Source organism: Penaeus japonicus, unplaced genomic scaffold (genome assembly GCF_977035675.1).
Source record: "Penaeus japonicus unplaced genomic scaffold, GWHDUDI00000001_assembly GWHDUDI00000030, whole genome shotgun sequence".
In the NCBI taxonomy this organism is placed as follows: Eukaryota; Metazoa; Arthropoda; class Malacostraca; order Decapoda; family Penaeidae; genus Penaeus; species Penaeus japonicus.
Genome location: NW_028234432.1, coordinates 6,661,855 through 6,676,854, shown reverse-complemented (window position 1 = coordinate 6,676,854; position 15,000 = coordinate 6,661,855). Strand labels below are relative to the sequence as shown.

At 35.8% G+C, this 15,000-nt stretch overlaps 1 protein-coding gene across 4 annotated transcripts; it reads left to right on the top strand.

The window, feature by feature from the left end:
* The first annotated feature begins 4,251 nt into the window (after positions 1 to 4,251).
* LOC122254185 (uncharacterized) lies at positions 4,252 to 13,746 on the top strand. 4 transcript variants are annotated; one of them, XM_086554917.1, is made up of 6 exons: positions 4,252 to 4,479; positions 4,617 to 4,763; positions 10,344 to 10,468; positions 12,015 to 12,154; positions 12,497 to 12,568; positions 12,969 to 13,746. In XM_086554917.1, exons 2-4 carry the CDS (start codon positions 4,628 to 4,630, stop codon positions 12,117 to 12,119), a joined length of 366 nt encoding a protein of 121 aa, XP_086411043.1. In that variant the 5' UTR covers positions 4,252 to 4,479; positions 4,617 to 4,627; the 3' UTR covers positions 12,120 to 12,154; positions 12,497 to 12,568; positions 12,969 to 13,746. The 4 variants fall into 4 exon arrangements, with proteins under 4 accessions (XP_086411043.1, XP_086411045.1, XP_086411042.1 ...); XM_086554919.1 differs by lacking the exon at positions 12,497 to 12,568 and having other exon boundaries at positions 12,015 to 12,170; positions 13,021 to 13,746; XM_086554916.1 differs by lacking the exon at positions 12,497 to 12,568 and having other exon boundaries at positions 12,015 to 12,170.
* Positions 13,747 to 15,000: the final 1,254 nt, after the last annotated feature.

The window sequence follows — 15,000 nt, the reverse complement described above, 5'->3', positions numbered from 1 at the left end:
GAGCACATTATCTACAACTTTTATTTCATTTAAATCTTATTATTGAGATTTATTCCCTTATTTTACCTTTTACTTGTCTCTTATTTCAGTAGTTTTATATGCACAAATCTAAGACTTGGGAACGACAACCTCCCATTTCTCCCCAAACCATTCTCTACATCATATACATTATGATATTTGTCTAATCTATCTTAATCTATTTTAATTTAATCTATTTTATTAATTTCTTGTCATGACACAAACGTGCCTTTGAGGAGCGACAGAAAGAATAGTAACTTTGTATTGCTCTGTCTTTTAATGCTGTGATATATCTATTATATCTATTGTCCACGTACATTTCGTGAGGTTAAATATAAGCATTGTCTCCTACAGTTAATGAAAGAGAGAAAGAGAGAGAGATTTTACATTTATTGAGAAAAAATAATTCATCCTTTGAGTCAAAACAATGAGCAACTACGAATGTAAAGGCTGTTTATGTAATGGAATTTTATATAGATTTTGCATGATATTTTGTTTAAATATTGTTATATAAATAATTATCGATTCGCGTATTGGCAGAATAGTTTGACATTAGGAACGTCAATAAATAATTTAGGCTCGACAATTGATTTCATATAGTAACCCTACTAGACCCTACCACTATCTTCCAAATACGAAAAAATACTCCAAAAATAATAGAGAAATCCCTTTTAAAATGTCTGAAAATAATTGAATTAATGTAAAAACAAAAAAGAACCATCACACCGGTCCGAGTTTGTTTACATTCCGTCCAAGAGTGAGTTTCAAAATACCTTCATCTTTTGTTATTAAATTTACACTAATTACGCTTCATTCCAATTGTATTTACTCTTTCACTCTTTCTCATTTGACTAAGGGATGGATATATAGTAGGACAGGAGAGAGAACGGTTCGTGTCAGCAATGGAGAAGGAATATCTCTTCGATTTATGTAGAGACCAGAATTCTCTGAGTGAAAATAAGCTATTGAAATTAAACGACTCTTTCTAAAAATTTTGTTCGTTTATTGGAATTCCGCCACATATTGAAATTAAGAAATGCCATTTTATCCTGTATGTTTGTATGTAATCCTGTATGTAATTGGTAGCTGTTTGGAAAAGGTTGTCTGATGTTTCACCCTTATTGCATCTGTGCTTCTTGATTCTTGCCCTAGGATTTATTGTGTTAACTTCAACTCTTTTCTTTTCCCATATTACTGTATCCTAAGTATTTTCAATCTGATTGCAAAATACAATTTTAAGGATTATGATATCCACTGTACTAGGAAAGTGCACCGACACTGAAGTCTCAGTCACTCCTGTATGAAGAATATTGGGCGGACAACGCTACCTTGATAACAATACAAAGAGAGAGAGAGAGACAGATGCTCACACAGACATAGTGAGAGAGATGAATGATTTTCCTTATTACAGTGTTTTCTTTTTACAGCATTTATTTTAGGACATTAGTTACATTAGACTATTATTTTGAGTCAAATTCTGCAGCTGAAGTATTGTAAAAGCTCAAATGAATAATTTGTAAGTTAACACAGTTAACCCACTCATGACGGGGGCATTACAGCCTTGCATGTTACAATGCTGGGGCTCTCGAACGCATAGGCCTAAATCAGTTAAATAAACAACGGCGTATGACGTCACCCAGTGAATGGGCTTGAATGCGCAGTACCCGTGGTGTACCACCCGTCCAGAGAGGGTTAATGCATTTATAGAGACTCTCAAAACAACTTGATTATATTATTGGTTACTTACATTTGAAATCTTTTTTTTTTTATTTTCAGGTTGTTATAGGAATGCCACAGATGAGAAGTGCCTTTCATTTTGTTATTCCATCGATTACATATACTACTTTGTGCCAAACAGCTTTGTGAAACTAAAGCTACCTGTACACTTTTTATTAGTGAAGCATCTGTTACAAATTTATAATAAAGAAATTGATTTCATTAAAGTTATTTAAAGGTTCACGTCTATCAAGCTTTGCACATCTAGATATCTCAAGAGTTCTTTTATTTACAAATTATAGGGCTCTTGCAGAAAGTGCTAGCAATTTATTCTTCCAAAAGGGATAAAAAAAAAAAAAAGATCTATCCAACTAAACTTTATGCATTCCATAGCAGCACCCTCTTCACTATCATATAGGCAAAGAGGACCTGTTTGATTTCTCTCTCTCTCTCTCTCTCTCTCTCTCTCTCTCTCTCTCTCTCTCTCTCTCTCTCTCTCTCTCTCTCTCTCTCTCTCTCTTCTCTCTCTCTCTCTCTCTCTCTCTCTCTCTCTCTCCCCCTCTCTCTCTCTCTCTCTCTCTCTCTCTCTCTGTGTGGGGGGGGGGAGATATTATGCCTGAAATGTGCTTGATTGTGATCAAATGTTCAACACACCAGAATAAAAAGATATGAAACATGTGATTTACATAGAATTTACCAAAATGATGTTAAGACTCTAGAGTGGATTGTTAGTATATGTGCTGTATCGTAGCCATTAGATTCCCTTTCATTGGTATCTCTCTGCCATTTTTATATGAAAACTGCCTCACCGTGACAAGACTAATTTTGTATGAAACATTTATACACAATAAACAAAGTAATACCATTACTCATGATTGGTATATTTAAGTCTAATTCTAATTGGTTGCTTTCTATTGACAAGGCAAAATTGCCTCAGGAAGATGTTTATCACAATGGCAACATCATTTGTAGGTATTATAGTTATGTACTAAAGTTGTATAGTAAATAACTTCTTTTTTTTTTTTTTTTTTTATAAAATTGTCATAGAACAAGAGTGTCATGGATATATGAAGCCTTTTAATTAATTTACTCTTTACATTCTGAGAGCCACAGTTGTCATAGACAAAATAAGGACCCTGCAATTATATGTTCAAATTGACTGAGGTAGAGTTTCAAATGACCCATACCTTCAGTTCTGGAAAAAGACGACATATGACAACCATATAGCTTTTAGCTCGTTAGAGCTTGGACTGGTTCTTATTTTAACAGTAAGTTGCAAGTTGTTTATAAGCCTCTTCTTGCCACAATATAAGGGGTAGAGGTTTGTTGGTCTTTGCCTTGAGTGCCAACAGTGTGGAGGCTATGGCAGTTGGAACAGAGACCACTGGTAGATATATGTATATTGTAAATATTTGCCAAAGAAAATATCAATGGAATCTGCCTCATTCCATTCCAGACAGAAGTAAGGAATATGCTGATGCATCTTTGTAATCATCTTGTGCTTTTAATTCAACTTCTTACAGCTTTGTTTCTCTCAACACTTCTTCAGTCCACAAAAGATCAGCCAGTTTTCAACTCTTTAAAACACAGTGAGATAGCTAGAGAACATTAGGAAGACTGCCATTAAACATGTCTTAATCCCAAATGTTTTAATTTTTCATATATATTGCCTGGTGGATTTTTCCCCTCTGCAATACACACCCAGATGTATAAAATCATGGACTTTTGATATCACTCAAAATAGATAGATAATCATAAGTATAAGCTAGTCATGTGCAGAATAAAAAGGAAAGAAAGAAAGGTGTTTGAGAAACAAGAAAGTTTTTTTTTCTGCTTCCAAGGCCCTCTTTATGTGACTCTCTATTGCCTTTGTTTCATTGAAAAGTGTCCCATTTTAATGGGATGTTTGGGAAATAACTACATTGACTATTTGCAAGAAAAAATACTTGGAAATTCATCTCACCTAACAATGATAACAAACCAGAGGTCATTTTATAATAAGCCACCCAAGATAACCATTTTCTATCATCAAAACTCCTGAATTGCCCACTGAAATGCCTCGGAAATTAGATTCACAAACACACTTATTGAATGCTGAGGGGTGAATGTAATTTGATGACCTGTTTTGTACCTTTTTCATTCATATAACATTGAAAACATTCACTTTAGCCATTTTGGAGCACAGAAGCCTCCGAGAGTTTGATTTTATTTGTATTTTATTTATTTATTTATTTATTTATTTTCATTATTATTTTTTTTAAATCTGAGCGAAGGAATTATTCTTCACATCAATATGAGATCTCTTTTTAAATGCATTGTGTTATGAAACACAAACTCAATCCTAGGTTTAAAGAAGGCATCCTTTCTAATCCCATCAATATTTTATGTTTCAGTGAGGTATCCTTGTACTCTTATGCTTTCAATGGACAAAATCTTCAACCTTCGCATGTGTTGTTATATGACAAATTTGTAAGGCCCAGGGAACATTTCTATTATTTATGTCTGGACTCTCTTCAGAACTATCATGGCGAGCATGTCAGCAGCAGGTTGCAGTGGCTGTGATATGGATTATGTGCATACTATTCACCGTTTATATGGTGATGCCAGTAGAGCTTGTGGTTTTCTACGAAGTCATGGTGCTCTACCAAAGTCCATGAAGAACACTCACTGCAAGAAGCCATGCCAACACCTGAAGGACCAGCCAAATTGACTTACAGTAGACAGATAGATATAAAGAAAATCAAGGTAAATTATGTGAATACTGGCATCATAGATCACAGCTTTCTTGGATGTGAAGAGAACACAGACAATGTTATTACAAAAAAAAGAATCACATTCTGAAGGTGGCTGTGTATTAATGAGTAACATTTATCCTTTCTCAGTGTAAACGACAATGAAAGCACCTTCCTTGGCATCTCCAACATCCCGCCATGGAAGCTCTTCCTGTTTGATAATCACTTTCTGTGATGCAATGCCTGCAAGGAAAACAAGGTCCCACCAGCTTTACTCTCCACCACCTCTTCATTCAGGTAACTAATAACAATTAACAATCACATGAAAATACTGTATGTAAATAAGTAGACAGATATCTTGTATTTCAAATCCTGTTATTTATAGAAGCAGCCTTTTTTCAGATTGCCTAGCTTCATTTGCTGCAATCCCCCCCATCCCCCCCCATCTAATTGTTATACAGATTGTAACTAATGAAGCTCTTTTGACCTCCATAAAGGTTGAAGAAAACTAATTTGCACAGTACTTGAGAATATGCCAGCTCTAGGGTTCCAGGACCCTGTGGCTGGGAATATGGTTCAGGGTTTATGACGAACATCTGGGAGAACCCCCTGGTTTAGCTGTTATGATAGATGTTTATGTTCACTCTAAGTCTAGGGGTAAAGAGTCGTATGTACATCATGATCAACAGAAATATGTTTTTATGAAAAGTTTGAAAAATTAGGTTTTAGATCCACATTTTTTTTGGCCCTGGACCACATTACTCCAAAACAAATTATATTATAGTCACTCTTTAATGTTTTCTGTAATTTAAGACAGAAGAAATTGTTTTTAGAACTGTTATTATTATATTGTTTTGCACATGCTTAGAATATTAACATTTCTTACCTAATGTTAAAATTATTTGCTTAAAATTTCTTAGTGCTTATTGTTGTAGATGTTATTAATCCTTTGCATTAAAAAATATATATATTATTACTATTTAATTTTATATAATTACCTAAGATTTGTGACAAACTTTATGTACATCATAGGTATGTAGAATAAACAAATTGTCTGACATGATTTTTGGATGCCATTAGAGGGTTGAAAAAGTGAATAATCATCAAACCTTAATTTATGGAATGACATGATGTCAAATACATATTGGGTAAGTAGTCACTAATGTTTAAGCCATTGGAGATGGGAATAGATTTGCTAGCTTGGTCTCTAGACGGGCACAGGTGTCAGCTGTTGGACACTCCAGACAGGTTTTATTTCAGATCGGGTCAGTGGTGTGCAACTTGCCAGGCCCTTCTCTCTTTCCTTCATTCACTTGTTGTATTACTTGAGCCATTTTTATGTTGATGATCTTTCCAAGTGTTTTGCCCTATTGTTTATGTATGCCATCTAATAGGCTTTACCAATGTTGTAATAGACTCATTTTGTAACACAGAGTCCATAATAGCTCATTAAGTGCTTTACACTCAATGTGATTGAAGTATTTTAATTTAATCTATTGGTTTTGATAAAATATGTATATGGTTGGATGGCGGAGTTACTTTGTCCGTCACGGTGCCATCAGCGTCTATGACTGACTCTGCCTTTGCAGCAAATTATGCCATCCACTGTCAATGGGTTAATTTAAGGACAAAAAGGAAGAAGAGAAAATCACCGACAAAAAATACAAAAATGATGGGAAAGAGGCAGGTAACCTATGCTTACGGCTGCAATTGCCACAGCTCAGAGCAACCATACAGGCACTGGGGCTGTAGCATGTGGTCTGGGTCCCCTTCCTCTTCTCATTCTACCTATACATCCTATACTACCTGTGCATTAGATTGTGCGGTTGGCATTTGTTTTTGCGTCACCATTGAAGGTGACACTCGGTAGAGACCACTGGTTGTGGTTTTCTTTCCTTCTGGTTTTGGGAGAGTGGTGCCATCTATCTTTCTGATTTTGAAGAAAACTGATATGTGAGTAGTATAGTAAACATAGTGATTATAATGGTAATTACCATCCTAAGATATCAGTGAGAAATTTTACCCCTGGGGTAATCAAGAAATAGCAAATCACTCTCCCATACTGTCAAATAAGCCTTGTGGATATGTTGTCCTGCCTGAAGCTTGACTGTCAATACATGGTTGACGCTCATAGGCAATGGGTTAATTTCTTGGTATGTTGCTGTATGTGGCTAATACTTTCTCTCTTTTCTCAATGCCATAGAAATGGCTCATGTGACTCTGTCACTGATTTGATTATTTTAATTGGAATTCTGTCAAGCATTTATTGTTGCAGCTTCTTTCAAAAGATTTTCTTTAGTGCACAATTTACCAGAATGATAATATCAGTAAGTTTTAGGACAAGGTATAAAGGTAAATAAATAACATTACAGCCCATGAGATGAAATGGATACATTTTTATCATAACTTCATCAGAATTACATGTTATTTTGATGAAGAATTAAACCTTTTTTGACAGTTGTCACCTTTTACTTTCTTCAAGTTTTATTACTTTTGAAGGTAATTATATTACTGTTGTACACATCTAAATTCCTTGCTGTAGTTAAACAGTTTACAAAACTAAAAAGATACATTTATTTTATATTTCTGATCAAGGAGTAATTGTTAACATTACCTCTGTTGTTCTGAGTCAAATAGGACAAGCAAATGTGTAGGAAAGGTTATATTATGCTAAACCACTCAGAGGTAGGCCACATCTTAAGATGATTGGTGTGGGATGGGCATCTTCAGATATTTTTTCTAGATTTATGGTATAATATATATGATATATTAGCAAAGTGAAACTAACTAGCATTTAGTATGATGCATTAGTTACTCAACTGAAGGAATAACTAGAGAAAAATACCTGTTTTGGGCATATTAACCCATTCACGACGGGGACATTCCAGCCTTGCATGTCACAATGCCGGGGCTCTCGAACGCATAGGCCTAAATCAGTTAAATAAACAACACCGTATGGTGTCCCCAGCAAACGGGCCTAGAATGCGTGGTACCGTAGTGTACCACTCGTCACGAGAGGGTTAATATTTCACTTCTTTCATCTCTTGTTTCCTTTTGGTAAATCTTGCTTTTGGATATCAGGATAGCAATGTAACAATCGACTCAGGGCGTTGGCCTTGCATTTTGCTGGGCTGTTTCAAAGAGATCTCAAGGCTCTTTTTGAAGATAAAATGGCTTTCACACAAAGCAAGTGGAGTAGCTTGAAGAATTTCATAGTTGTATAGAAGAGGTTATAGAATTTAGCATCATAGATCCCAATGTGGCAAGTTAAATATTTTTGTTTTGAAATAGGTTAGGTCAACAGAATTTATTACTGTTTCTTTTTTTTATGAACATGAGATTTTTTTTGTATCTGATACAGTAAACTCTTAGTAAACCAGACTGATTAGGCAGACCACTTATCTGGTTTAACCCTCTCTGGACGGGTGGTACACTACGGTACCGCGCCTTCAAGGCCCGTTCGCTGGGTGACGCCATACGGCGTCGTTTATTTAACTGATTTAGGCCTATGTGTTCGAGAGCCCCGACATTGTAACATGCAGAGCTGGAATGCCCCCGTCGTGACTGGGTTAACAGACTATTTCCAATGAATCAAAGAGAAGATTGAGTCATTTAAGGTTTTTTTTTAATTTATTTTTTTAACCCAGCCTTTTTCCCTCATTGTTTACGAGGGGAAAAGGCAGGGTTTGACTATTTCTAAAGAGCCAGAAATATATATGGATGTCACCAACAGTTTTAACTAGCATTATTATGTATTCAAAGCAGTAATAAAAAAATATGATAATGAAAGCATTAAAGTACTGTGTTCCTAGATATGTCTTCATTTATTTTAATATGGTGAATGAACCTTATGTGGTCCTATCTTGGAGGCACAACAGTATAGTTGTTTGGAGAGGTAGTTGATACACTTACTGTGCATTGCAGTTATATAATCCCCTGTGCTTTACTTGAAGGCACTTATCCTACACCAGTACTTTTCTGTTCTTTTTGGGATGATTCTGGTCCACGATTTTGAAGCATAAATCATGCCAAAAGTATCTTGATACACCATACCTTCTTTCTTTGCTTGATAAGGGTACACTCTTGCCGGGAGAGAGTTTGGACTAGTGTTGAATTTTTCGGAATTTTACAAATTACTCCAGACTGAAGCTCAGCCACGTTAGACTTAGTTTGGAAAGTCATTTTATGTTTGGCTTCATGGGACTTGGTTTGTTGTATTTAACCCATTCACGCCAGGGCTATTCCGGCTCTAAATGGTCTGAATGCCGGGATTTACGGATGCATAAGCCTAATGCCTCAGGATTCTTGGGCGCACTAGCCGTGAGCCTGGGCTGTTCGTTCGCTCACCCGGCACACTGGCCTTGACTAAATATCTCGTCACCGGCATCTAACTCAAAAACCATGAAATGTGTCAGCACGTCAGCCGGTGTGAATGGGTTAATGAAATCAAAGTCTGGCTTAATTAAGGGTTATTGTATTTTTTTTCTGCTTGTTTTATATTAAGTTTATTTTCTCTTTTTATAATCCAATTTGAATTTCATATTTTATGGAATGATTAGTGTCCGTACATGTAAATCTGTTACCCACCTTTGTACAATAATTCTTCTGTGGGATCTTACTTATGACTAGAACGGGATTTACAGTAGGCCCTGGATGTTCTCCCACCTATAGCTGGAATACTGGCTTGGAGGCATTACTGATCAAGGGAGATTTCATTTTATTATTTACAAATTCAGTTTTCTCCTATAAGATTATATGTACAGTGATTCCCTCCCAATTCCATGCAAATCCTAAGGTTTCTTCATGGCCATGTGTACTTATTTGTAGAGCCACAAAAGTCAAGTCTTTTTTTCACCTCAAGATCCAGACTTTTTTCTTTTATACTCTGTGATGCAAGGAATCTTCTCCTAAATCTTTACCCCAATAACAATTTTTTGTATTATTTCTGTACCATTGATATTTTACTGTCCTCCCCTAAGCGAGTCAAAATGTACACTTAGACCTGTTAAGGTAGGATTAATGACGGGTTATTTGAGTGAAAAATGGTCAGCACATGATTGTAGTAGCGATATCTAAAGATTTCATATGGTTAATAATATGTTGTATTGTCTGTTACAGTAGACTTTTGGTACAATTGATTATTATTATCAGATATCTACTCAGTTGCATTCTTGTCTGTTTTGTGAAGGAAGGTCACATATGATTATTATTATTATTATTAATGATATTACTGATATTGTTACTATTATTGTTATGTCATCAATAATACTTCCGATATTATTTTTGCTTTTATCAACACTTATTATTATTATTATTATTAGAATTAAAACTCTTAATGATGGCAAGTGAGATATGAGTTGAAAACATCAGGCATGGTTGGATCTTTTCTTAAAACTGAGCATAAGTATTAAGCAACAGAACTTGTCAGTTGATGTCCATTCCACTTGAATCAAGGAATATCATTTCTAGGTATCCAGCATGCTTTGGCAATGATTGCATCTAATATGTAGTTAAGGCTTTGATAGATATGTTGTTTGTGCTGATTTACCACTCTCATTGCACATTATCACTAGAAATATTGTAAAATTTCCTTTTTACAATAGATATGATAATGAAGCTACTTTGCACTGAGATTCTCCTGTTCAGCAAGAGGGTAATATCCTTGTAAAACCTTGGAATTACCAGTACCAAGTTTGCCATTGTCCAGCATGGAGACAAACACTACTATCTCTGCACTTGTAGGCAAAGGACAGAGCCATTAAACCATGGTGGTGATTCATTTTACCGGTTTTATAAGAACTAAGAGTTTCAGAGTTTAGTTGAATTAGGGTTGATACTTACCTGACTGCAATATTGATACTGTATTTTCTTCGACAGATGAGTGTATTTACATGAGGGATACATTCAAGGAGGTTACAGAGAGAAATGAATGGCATTACCATTTTCTTGGTGAAAAAGGGTTACAGCAAGTCTACAAATACCAAAATCTGTGTAATGCATCAGTGAGTACTTGAGTCAAGGGTGACGACTCAGTGGGTTGATTATCTTTGAGGCATAAACTATGATATAATCAATTTTCTGTGGGTAGTTCACAAGAGGTATACATATACCTAAGGTAGAAATGATAGTAAGAATGTTTTGTGTTTCCCTTCCCTTAATCCAGAGTTGTATAAATAAAAGTAGAGAAAAAAATTAATAGAAAATATATATGCTCTAGCTGTTTATGCTCAGCCTCAGACCTTCTTGGCAGACAATTGTGAATTGTTGGAAAAATATTTGCATGCTAAACATTGCTTTGAAGAGACTTAATAACATTATATGTTGGTAATTACCAGTATTGGTTTAAAAAAAATATATATATGTTAAAGTGGAGGTTGATGTTTATTAATGCTTTTGCCCAACATCCTACTCAATGTGTATTTCATTGGACACTGAATGTAAAATTGTATGAAAAATACTATTAAAGCAAGTAGATATGAACATAGAAAGACAGGTTTAGTAAAAGCTATTTAGGGTGCAACATGTGCAGAAGATCTAAAAAGCTATTTTAACTTAGGAACATATCACACAAGTATTAATGTTTGTTTTTCTATTGGTTTTATTTTCCCTTTGGCAGATTAGGGTAGACATACTAGCACTTAACCCATTAGGGATGGGGTTGGAATCACCTGCCCAGTCTCCGGGATGTGTTTTATTTCAGAGCGAGGCAACTTCACACAACATACTTTGACTGTTCCCGCTCTCATTCAGTCACTCATTGTAAAACTAGGGCCTTTTTTCTGTTTGAATTTTGTGTTTTTTACTGCATTTAGAGACATATATCTGTTGTATCACAGGCTCTATCAATGCTGCAGTGTATAATCCATATCAGCTCATTATTTTCTTTATTCTCAGTGTGATAGAAGTATTGCTGTTTTATAGGAGGACAAAATGTAACTTGTTTTTTCGTATTTGTGTGCTGTCATGAACGAATACGAATCATAACCATCTACAATGAAGATAACATGAAGAGGTAGGGAGGAGGAAGGAAACCTGTGCTTTTGACTGTGAGTGCCACAGTAAAAGGCATCCTTATTGGCACAGGTGCACATTTTAGACACTAGGCACAGTTTGAATGTTTTCCTTGCACATCCTTCATTTGCAGTACTGAAGAGCAAGAGGTTGGCAACTTGGTGTGTGCCATCACTCTCTAAATATAGTACTGATAGAGACTGTGGATGGGTCCCTTTCAAGGCTCTCTCTCCTACTGGTGCTAGAAGAAAGTGGTGCCATATATTGATGACAAGCAGTCCAGTGTTATTTGGCATTTGTCTGCTAAGTCTCACACCATAACTAATTCACAATTCACAAAAAAATATTTTATGTCTTTTTATTCATTCACTCATATATCTTTTTATTGCTTATTACATACTCTACTAAGAGCATTAGATTGACCTTTTTGACTTTACTTTCACCTAAAGATAAGCCTTGTTTAATCAATCCAATTCCAACAACTGTACATACGCCCAACCAAAATTAATGTCCCTCTTTCTCTTCATTTCTCTTCAGGGGCTTTCTCTAACTGCAACCTTCAAATGTCTCTACAAGATCCTCAAGACAAGAAGACTGCTCTGCACAGGGAGTATTAATGCATTCATTAAGATGAAGGAGTGAAGCCTATTCTGGAGAAGTCCTGTGAAGGAACTCAATGCAGGAAAAGGGCAGGTATGATGTTATCGAGTGTTTGAGAATTATGTTGGTGTTTGAGGAGGGAGAAATGATGGGCGGCTGTTTTGTGTAGGCCATCCCTCTGACAGGATAAAGATATATAAAAATATACTTTTTTGTTCATATTATTGTTACTAATCCTTTAAAAACTGAGTTTTGAAAACATCACATTAATATTTTTGTATTGATTAGAGTTACTTTATTATTGTATTTCAATATGAGTGACAAAATACTCTTCAGTGTTGAGGAGATGGCAGAAAAACCCACAACACAAAATAGGGTTATTAGATGATAAGATAACAGTCTTGAAATCACATATGCAAAAGAAAGTTTATGGGATCACCAGTACCATGTCAAGTGATGATGTGAAATCAGTGCTAAATTAAAGCAATAAGGTAACCAGCAGTGTTTAGGCATGCTTCATATCATATTGTGTATTGTGTCTTCATATTTGTCTTTTTTGTAAGTTAATCTGTTTGTGGAAGACTTGAGCAAATTATTCTTCAGAGAGATGGATTATTCACCAAGAATTATAGTAACAAAAAGTGAAAAGTTTTGCTGTTTCATTTTGAAATAAGTTGATGTTACTTTTGTGCTACTCTCTTTCCTTTTTTTCTCAGGTGAATATATAAAGTATGAGGTACATGTGCTGGATTTTTATGTCTGCCACTTTGCTAACTCTAACATACCCCTTTTCTTTCCCCCCCTAGCATGTTTACCCCGTAGATGCTTGAGGTCGTTCAGGTTGTCGTGTGTGCGCTTGTAACTCATGATGTCTTTTCTTCCTACAAGCAGATCATGGTCTGGAACGATTCAAGTGGATTTTCATGGCCCAGTACTATAATAGAGGAGAGAGGACAGTGGGTCTTCAAGATGGGCAAGTATGTCTAAGAGCTAGATCCTCCCCTTCTCTACAAGTCCAAAATGAGGAAGATGACCATAGCCCAAGTCTATTTGCCTGACAGAAATCTATTTGGAATGGAAGAATACCACCACAGAAAACTTGCAGGGGAAACAGAATGAAGGGTGAAGGAGAGAAGTACGAAGGAAGAATAGAAGGCTTGGAACTAGCAGGTTTTGCTGTTGATGAGGTACCTTGTAACCCCAAGAACCCTCCTTATCAGGTGGATAACTTCGGCTACAACTGCAAGATCTGAGGCAACTACACATGCGAGATCAGTTGACAGACACTTTCTCAAATGTAAGTCTGTTTAAGGCACGTAAAATTTTGGGCATGGTGAACACAGCACACACTGTCATTATTACACAGAGTCGGAAAATATGCAAGAAATGGCAGTCCAAAGACTCCAAAGGAAAGGCAATGTTGATTAGCTTAGAATGAAAGGAATTAGAGGGTTTTGTCAGATAGTCAGAATACATATTTGTACATGAAAATTATGTATGTAAATATAGAAATTGATATGTCAATCTAGTGCATATATTTATGTGCAAGAAGTGAACAATGGTTGATAACATATAAATAATTGTGTTTATGTGAACAAAAATTTCTAAGGAATTTTCCTTTAAAGTTATATCATATTATTGTAATATCAAATATATACCATAAACGATGTATATGATTATATTTATTCTCCACTTAATTACATGTTTTTTTAGGAGTCCATTGGACAAAAATACTCAATATGCTTAACAAAGGAAAAGAAAATCTGAAAGTTATTAATGGTATTTTTTTTACACTTTAAAGGCATCATAGCTCTCCCTAACAAAATGGAAATTCAATGAGATTTGAAAAAAAAGTTTAGGAAGGTTTGAGCTGTGTCTTCTTTTGTTTGAATTGCTTTGGATTGTATAAAGAGAAAACTGTGATATCAGATTGAAAAAAAAAAAACGATTTAGAATAGACATTACTATGACACTTTTTTGGCTCAGTCTTTTAACTATTTTCTGCAACTTAAATTTGTTTTTCTTTTTATGTTGCTTTGTATTTTTATTATCCTGCTTTTCAACTTTCTTGTCGCTTCATGGTCTTCTATCTTTCTAACAAGATGCTTCATTCTTTCTTTACACTTTATACTTTGTTGATTTGACTCGTGGGACTTTCTGACCATTGGCTTTTTCGTGGAGCAGTGTCTGTTCAATTTCCTAGGGAGACACAGACTCACACATGCAGACACCACGTATACACACACACACATATTAACTCTCTCTCTCTCTCTCTCTCTCTCTCTCTCTCTCTCTCTCTCTCTCTCCCCCTCCCCCTCTCCCACCCCTCCCCCTCCCCCTCTCCCACCCCTCCCACTCCCACTCTCACTCTCACTCTCACTCTCACTCTCCCTTTCCCTCTCACTTTCACTCATATTCTCACTCTCACTATCTCTCACTATTTCTCTCTCTCTCTCTCTCTCTCTCTCTCTCTCTCTCTCTCTCTCTCTCTCTCTGTCTCTCTGTCTCTCTGTAAAATGACGTGCTTAGAAACGGCTATTATAAACAAATGATGGACCAAGTTAACTAAATCCAACATAAGGGTATATTCTTTTTTGTATACCATACCCAAATGATACGAGTTCTGCCTTCCATCCCCCACCTAATGTGGAAGTAGGGGGGAGACATAAAACCGATCCTGTGACACGCCTGATCAGGTCTAAGGAAGACTTTGGCCTTGGCAGTGAGGATCCAGTTCGGGGAAGGAGGGGTATAATCTCTGCAATATGAGGCAAGCACTAATCTCGAAGGTCGCTGGGAGATGTATGGATAATGTTTGTTAAGTTGATATTCATAGTGACAGGAATGAGAAGAAATAGATCCATATTGCAAGATGTGTATTTGACTTTTCGACGTTATGTCTCCCTCAGATTTATGTAATTTT

Excerpts from the sequence above, each read along its gene's own strand:
- LOC122254185 (XM_086554917.1), top strand. The coding sequence starts at position 4,628 with ATGAAAGCACCTTCCTTGGCATCTCCAACATCCCGCCATGGAAGCTCT. Across the intron at positions 4,764-10,343 it reads TCCACCACCTCTTCATTCAG|ATGAGTGTATTTACATGAGG; the intron begins GTAACTAATAAC and ends TTTCTTCGACAG. Across the intron at positions 10,469-12,014 it reads AAAATCTGTGTAATGCATCA|GGGCTTTCTCTAACTGCAAC; the intron begins GTGAGTACTTGA and ends ATTTCTCTTCAG.